We start from the raw sequence: 8,300 nt of genomic DNA, 5'->3' as shown, positions 1-8,300 counted from the left end.
GGGGGGGGGGGGGGGGGGGGGGGGGGGGGGGGGGGGGGGGAGAAAAATGCAGTCTTAAGTGTTTCATTTAGACCTTAAGCCCCTGAAGTCATGTAACATTTCCTCCCTTTCCAAGGCTGAAGTTCACAATACGCTTCTCAGTGACTGGGAATGAAAGGCTAGCTTTCAAGTCATCAAAATAAAGTGAGAACCAATGATATCCGAGTAGCAGTAACCATCCCTAAAGTATACAAGGCAATATCGCATGGTCACAGAGCTTTGACTCTGGGCATCTAGAAGACCAAACTGAAGAACACTGTAGAAGAGCCCATACAGCCCACATCAGAAGTACTAGTTTTGAAAACAGTCTCCTTTGCCTTGCTTCATTAGATACAGCTAGAGAGCTTTCCTGTCTGCCGTAGCACAGAAACCTTGACTGTTAGGAAAGAAAACAAACACAGGTTTTACAACATCCCTGAGTTGGGTACTTCTGCACATTGCTCAACCAGGGGCAGTAGAAGGGGGATGATGGACATATGAACTGGAAGTCTCCTTCCTACAGTTGTTGGAGGGACAATAGACAATCACAGCATTACACATGTAAGATACAAGATACAGAAAGCTGGCACTTTGTCCAAATCAATGAGCTAGGGAACATTTCTCAGCAAAATCTGTTTTCAAAATGCCTGCAAAGGACAGTAAGACCACTATCAGCACAGCAGATTAAAGAGCATAGTGACTATTAATGTACAGTCACAAGGAACAGCCTGGATCCTTTCTAACTGACAAAGAAGTGGACCCAAACAGATACAGTCCCACAGTTAAGCTGAAGGAATGAAGGCAGATGGAAAGCACTTCCAACACACTTCATATGAAGTTTTGCAGAGCCACAGTGAATTGTGCCTGAAAAAGGAGTCGTGCAGATACCTATAGTCCAAGTGTGTCAACTGGATAATACAATATAGATAAGCCATTTACATGAAAAAAAATTTGAAACTACATTTCCTTATCTTCCATTTAGTTCTTATTCTATTACTATTCAGAAACTGCATTAAAACTGCATTAAACCAGCTCAACTTTTAGACAGTCTCAAAAATACCAGCCTAGCAAAAAAGAGGAATAACACCTCTGACATAATTACAGAAAAAACAGCTACTGAGGCTACACTGTGGCGCCAAAAGTGCAACTTAGTCAAAAGATGGCACACATTCATGGAAAAAATATGGAGATCATCATACTGGATGCTACTGAAAGGCATTTAAAGAACAATGCAATCATCAGGCACAATCAACATGGGTTCACAAAGGGAAAGTTCTGTTTAACTAATTTGATATCCTTCTATGATAAGGTCACCCACCCAGTGGATGAAGGGAAGGTGATGGATGCAGTTGTCAGGATTTTAGTGAGGCTTGTCATACTTTTCCTAACAGCATCCTTCCAAACAAGTTGTCCAACTGTGAGATGAGCAGATTCATGGTGCACTGGATGAAGAACTGGCTGGACAGCAGAGCTCAAGGGGCTGCAGTGAATGGGGCTACATCTGGCTGATGACTGCTCCCCAGTGGTGTTCCTCAAGGCTCAGTCCTAGGACCAGCATTACTCAGTATTTTTACCGATGATCTGGATGCAGGAGTCAATTGCACTGTTAGCACATATACTGATGATACTAAACTGGGACGTGCTGCTGACTCTCTCGAGGAACAAGAGGCCTTGCAGAAGGACATAGATAGATTGGAGCACTGGGCAATCCTCAACGGCATGAAACGTAACAAGAACAAACGCTGGATTCTGCCCGGGGGACAGAGGAACACTGGGCACAAGTATCCACTGGGAGAGGAGTGGCTGGGGAGAGTCCTGCAGAGAGGGCTCTGGGGGTGCTGGAGGGCAGCAGCGCAGCAGGAGCCAGCAGCCTGTCCCGGCCCCAAGAGGGCCACCCGCATCCCAGGGGCATCCACGCCGGCATGGCCAGCGGCCCAAGCGGGGACTGTCCCGCCATGTCCAGCGCTGGTGCGGCCTCGCCTGGAATGCTGGTGGCGGGGCTGGGCCCCGCTGCTGGAGGATGACGTGAAGGGCCTCAAATGTGTCCTGAAGAGGGGAACCCAGCTGGGGAGGGGCTGGGAGGTGGGTGCTGCCAGGGGCAGCTGAGGGCTCCGGGTTGGTCCCATCTGGGGAGAAGGGGCTGAGGGGCCGCCTTGGGGCTCTCTGCAGCTGCCTGAGGAGGGGACGCGGAAAGGGACGTGCTGAGCTCTGCTCCCTGGCACCCATGGACGGGACGCCTGGGAATGACTCAGAATGCACCAGGGGAGGTTCAGACCAGACATAAGGGAGCATTTCTTTATCGAGAGGGTGTTCAAACCCTGGAACAGGCTTCCTGGATAGAGGCTCGAGGCCCCCAGCCTGTCAGGGTTGAAGAGACATTTGGACAATGCCCTTAAGAACATGCTCTAACTTCTGGTCAGCCCTGAAGAGGCCAGGGAGATGGACTAGACGATCATTGTAGATCCCCTCCAACTGAAAATATTCTATTCTAGTCAATCCTAACCAGTATCTCCTCTGAAGATGTAGAGGCTTATTTAAAAATCAGTAAACTGAATCTTATGCCATGGTCAGAGTTATACGATTTTATTTAACCTGTTCAGTCTCTCTAATTTTGATACTTTATAATACAGAATAATTTATAACCTGAAGTGACTACTCTGGGTGTTTCTTCTGCTGGAGAAAGACTTGGATGAACACAGTGCTACAGAAAAGAGAAACTTGTCATTTAACAATGTTTTAAGTAAACAAATCTTTTGTCATTATACATGCAGAAGAAGCTTAAATGATTAATCTTAACTGAGGCCTGCACTAACATGTCATGCATATAAAAGTAGAAAATAAAATCTGGAGAGGAGTTTCATTAGCCTGTCATTTTCATGAGGGGACATTCATGGGAATGTAAATAAGGCCTACAATACATATGAAAAATAGTTGAAAAAGTCCAATTTAACTGTTCTTTCCAGCATTATACAGTACTATACAGTATTCGCTTATCCCACACAGTATGACCAGAAAGGAGTTAAACCGATTTGTTTCCCATTTTGTTGGTTAGAGCTTCAGGGTTTAGAAGGTTCCAAGGTGGCAGCTGTTGAGGGATAACCAGTATCTGAAAAAAAACCCACTTAGTTTTTCAGAAAAAAAGGGAAAAAGGCAATGGTTCCAGAACAAGAAGAAAATTTCATTCATCTCCACTTAAGTCCTAACTACTAACCTTGCTCTGTGACTGCATAAACCTACCATTTTGAGTTATTTTAGATTCAACTGAGATATCAGCTCCCATGTTATGTAAGCAAAACATTTCTGGTGATACAAGCACATTAACTTGCCTTATATGCAGTTAGGGAGAAACTGATAGAGCCATCCAGGCAACTTTTTGGACAAATAGGTTTCTAGGCATTCCAGTGTTTATATCCAGTACCTTATCAACAGTTTCACTTCCTTATTAATGAAAGTGAAATATGAAAAAGATTTAAGTATTTGGCACTGCAGATCCCTTTAGGTAATGTGCATGAAGCTTGCTTCTGAGTAAGGAAGCAGAATTTCAAAACACACAAGCTGAACACAATCACAACAGCAACAGTACAGAATAAAAGAAAACTGCGATAAATGCCAATCTAGCTTTAGAATGCAACTGGTGAAGTAACCAGAATTGTTCCAATACTGTATACTGACTACTGTTAATACTAAGGAATAATTTTCACAGTGTTAACCATGAGTAGTTTACTGACTTTGGAGAATGCAGAATATGTAGAAATACTGCAAATGCAGAAGTCAACAGAGCTATAGAAAAAAACAAGTGTAGCATTTTTAAGATTTCAACATTCATTAATTCATATAAATATCAACAGAAGAGAACTGTTAACACACAGACCAATGGGAAATTTATTTTGCATGCAACAGTAAACAGTTAAATCTCGATCTAATACAGTTGATCTATCCCTGCCTTCTCTATTTCAGAGCACTAACCAAATAGATAGTGAATGGTTCTCTCAAGTTAGATTTTCAGGGAACAACTGTTTACAGGGCACCTACGTATTTCCACTCAGGTTTCCTGTAGGCATCTTTCCACTTTTATCTAATCCGAACAAATTTGAGCTTTACACCTTGCTTTACTCAACACATCTGTAGGCTGAAAATGCAGATGGGGGTACAGGCACAATCAGATCTTGTTTTCCAGGAATGTATGAGGTTGAAATAAGGAACTTTTACAGTAGCAGTACTTTCACAACTGATTTTTTTTTTTGTTTGAAATGCACATCAGAATGAAAAACACACCCTCCCAGACAACCAGCTGACTATTACTGAATTAAGGGAGGAAATAACATTAAGAAAGCAGAGCTTCAACTGCAGCTCACTCTAGAGATTATAGGTTTTGAATGATGTAAATGAGGTGATTTTACTTTCAACACAGGAAGAATAGGTGTGCCAAGACACATACTGATCAACATTATTACAAACATGTGCTTTCTCATACATACATAAACGGGAAATGGCTGCGATGGCATGTGGCGATAACACAAAGCACCATCCAGGGGAACGGACAAGAGGGCTCAGAGCAGCTCGACACAACATTTTGGGATGCCTTCTGTAAATCAAGGATATCTGTAAGTTAAAAGGAAGGGAGGAAGGGAAAAAAAATGGTTAAATATCAGTGAATTTCCATATATATTTATCTCCTCTCTTGCCACCCCCTAGTCCTCTTTGTCCTGCACAGTCTTAACACAATTTCCTTGTGCAAGAGACAGGCAGCCCACTCTCTCCATTTTGCAGAATTCTGACTGTGACTTAGAAGAACTGAAGGCCCCTGTTCCCTACCTGCTGACAGAGGATCACTATTAAAGATCCAGAGCAAAACATGGTTCCCCAAGAGGGAAAAGCCTATTACTGAGTGTGCCTACAATGGAGAAAAGTCATAACTGTCTGCAGAGAAGCCTGGAAGAAAAAAAACCCCAACATGTAGAGACGTTGTATCATCCAGACTTCTCTGTACATGTTACAACAGAGCATCTATCTACTATACTTCCATGTATCTCAGCCCTATTCAGAAGATATGCTGCTTCACTTTTCCCAGAGCACTACCAAATGACAAGACACTAACCATGATTACAAGTAAGGACACCAATTTCCAAGATATTTGGCATTAGTTTCCCTTGACTGAACTTGTAAATACTCAGGATTCTTGAACTCAAAATCCACTAGAGCAAGTACCCAGCAAACAAGGGATACAAAATCTCTGATTTCCTATGACAAGTCTAGCTGAAGTAATGCATCTAGTATCACAAAGGAAATACATGAGATAAACAAGAATCCAGTTCTCCCAGGCAGTGCTTAAGCCACAAAACCTCTCCTTCTCCTTTTACAAAATTTTGCTTCTAATCCACCCCTCTGCATCATTGGAACAGAGTTAACACCACTGCACAAGCTGTGGTAGAGAGAAGGTATTGAAGAGAGGACAAGGAGAGCTCAAACTAGCTGCACTGGAAGGCTGCCATTACAAGTACTGTGACAATTAGAGCGCCTGGCAGTTCTGGCATACATGTACAGGAATGCTTGAAGTTGCTTCATTACTCTTCATCAGTGTATTGTTATTATACCTCATAATAATCCTTACCAAACCATACACATCTACATAAGACAAGGCAGCTACCAGCAGATAACGGTTCTGCTGTTTTGGCTAGTGAAGATTACATAGGATGGCATTTTAGCAATATTAATCTGAAACGTCCCTGAAATGGCAATCTTGTCCACTGCTGTAATGAGGCAGACAATGGACTCAGAGCAGATGAGACAACTGAGCAAGTAGTGCAAGTTTTCTTCTCATAACAGGGCAAGCTTAAAGGAGCAGGTGAACAGTACCAACTAGACATTCCATCTTTGAACCCTTAGCAGGCACTTCATGCATGCGCCCCTGGGGGGCACAACAGTTCCCACTGTTAGTATGTCTGGCTGTTTGACTCCTCCACCTTGAAGTTCACCCTGGCACCTACTGTCAGCCATCATCTTCCCAGTAGGATCTTATTCGTGTCTCAGAGGGATGTTCAAAGTCCAGCAGCTCCTGACAAGCTGAACTGGCAAATGGCAGGTCCTTTACCCAGAACCCCTTCCACCACGGTCATCCTGAGTGGAATTGCCTGTTCCTCTTCAGCTCCTTTCACAGACCAGATCCCTTAAGGAACAGAATCAAAAGTTTCACCCCCAGACTTCTGTTACAATCTCTCCTGTCAGGCCTTTAACTCCCACGACAGTAATAATCTACACCTGGTATTGTGCTGTCACTACAATACAGACCCATACCAGCTGGATCAAGCTGTGTTGCGTCTGTGGTTGCTCCTCCTGATCTGCCAGAATCGCTTCACATTCTCACTGCAAGGCTGCTTGCAACTAAGAGCAACCTTGTCCTGGAAGACTGCCTCCTGTTTCCCTTTCCCAGAGACAACTCTGCTAAGAGTGAGCAGACAACAAGGAGTGAGAAGTGGCAGACAGCATGGATCTTTTGAAGGAAAAAAGATCAGAAAGAAATAGCACATTTCTGAAACTAGCTTGTGGGAAAAGGCAAGGAGACTGAGTTAGCAGGAAGACAGAAACAAAGTTTTAAAGCAGCAGCAGACATCAAGAAAAGAAATAGATACATGAACTAGGAATGATGCTGCCAGAAAGCACAAGAGCACGCTGTAAATTACAAGCTTTCTTTCAGGGTAGTCTGAGGATGCACAACAACTCCTTTCTCTCTTCTCACTCAATCAATGATTTAAAGTTAATTTCAATCCTCACTTTACATACCTGGAATGGTTCTGATCTTCAGTAACAAATCAAGAAAAGGTACACAATTAAAAAAAAAAAAAAGTAAAAACTTCTGCCTTACTTGGAGGGAAGGAAGCAATAAAAAGAAATGCAAAATGCATTATTCCAGTATTTCTCCAAGACTCTAGCATCAGCTTAAAAATTTGTTTTTTTCATCACCAGGAAGACCTACTCCTTCCAAACTAGTCTCCAAACCTGACTTTTAAAAATATCATTCTCCCATCATCTCTTTAAACAATATAAGTTATATTGTTGCTCCTATAAAGCAATTCTATTGGACAATTTTCAGGAATTTATTATCTTCATAACTGCTGTTAAGTAGCACATTGCATTTAGATTCTGTTCCAGATCAGTGTAAAGAGTCACCTTCCCAAACAATCAGAGGTCTCAAATCATAAAACTGGTGCCTTGAACAACAATCTTTAACACTCATTTTTCAGTCTGTTGGCTGCAGCTCCATGGGATGTCACTATTTGCAGTGAGTTGACAAAAATAAAACTAAATAAACTTTTTTCACAGTTTTATATATAAAAGGCCAACATCTCAACTGCATGTTAGGACATTCCACAAGTGAAAAAAATCTGGAAACCAACCTCCTATACAAAGAGCTATACTGTACTACACTTAAGCAGAGATAAGTCAAGTTCCCAGGAAATGCACAGTTTTAATTAATTAAATCTTTATCATAACACATATAAGTCCTCTGTAACATACAGTGGGCTTCGTTATTTAAATAGCTTTGTTACCTTACCAACTAAAACTTTTGTAATTAAGAAAATAAATCTGCAGTTCTTAGTGCAAACTCAAAACCAAGAAACCTTCCCAGAGGGAAGCCAGTTCAGAACTAAAATAAATAAAATCTTCAAATAAATTGTCTTTAGCACACTTCGCACATAGCTTTGCCCGGGTTCTATAGAAATTTTACACACAGAGCACAGGCAATTCAAAGCAGCATGTGCCACGCGACAGGAATCCATCCCAGCAGGACAGCGGGTCACGGCAGTCCGCGTCTACTGGCACTGCCTTGTGCAGTGGAGTCAAGCCCTGTCACTGGCCTGGGAGAAGCGTTCGGATAGTCGCAATCCGAATGTCTCAGAAGACAGCCTCTGCGAAATTCCATCTGTTACACCCTGCCTAGAAGCAAGTTCGGCAGCACTAGCGGGGCTGCGTGGGAGCAGGACCAGGGCCGGGACCAGAGCTCCCGCTTCCTGCCCTGGCCAGGGTGAGCCGAGGAACCAGCGACTCGCCCACGGGCGGCAGCAGAACCCACTGCAGCACAAAGGGAAGTTTAACAAAGACAGCGGTAGACAAGCTGCTTGTTGCACGTTTATCAGTGACTCCTGCAGGCGTCACTTCTCGCCGGAGAACTTCGACCGACCGGAATTTCCGTACCTGAGCCCTCCTGCTGAGACCGAGACACAGCTTTCCGAGCAGCAGAGCCCGCAGGGCGGCGGGCGGCAGAGGGGCTCAGCCGCTCGGCA

General features: G+C 43.4%; 1 protein-coding gene across 6 annotated transcripts in view; it reads right to left on the bottom strand.

Moving 5' to 3' along the window:
* Nucleotides 1-8,300, bottom strand: part of ALDH18A1 (aldehyde dehydrogenase 18 family member A1) — a 36,090-nt gene that overhangs the window by 23,696 nt on the left and 4,094 nt on the right. For 5 of the 6 annotated variants that reach the window (XM_026851730.1, XM_026851728.1, XM_026851729.1 and 2 more), the window contains one exon: nt 4,497-4,620. In XM_026851730.1, the coding sequence (XP_026707531.1) occupies nt 4,497-4,590 (94 nt within the window). In that variant the 5' untranslated portion in view covers nt 4,591-4,620. Of the gene's footprint in view, nt 1-4,496; nt 4,621-8,211; nt 8,236-8,300 lie in introns of those variants that run through there. The other variant, XM_026851731.1, reaches the window with a different exon arrangement.

Source organism: Athene cunicularia, assembly GCF_003259725.1.
Source record: "Athene cunicularia isolate RWA chromosome 6 unlocalized genomic scaffold, athCun1 chr6_part1, whole genome shotgun sequence".
Lineage (NCBI taxonomy): Eukaryota > Metazoa > Chordata > Aves > Strigiformes > Strigidae > Athene > Athene cunicularia.
This window is presented reverse-complemented; position numbering and strand designations above follow the sequence as displayed.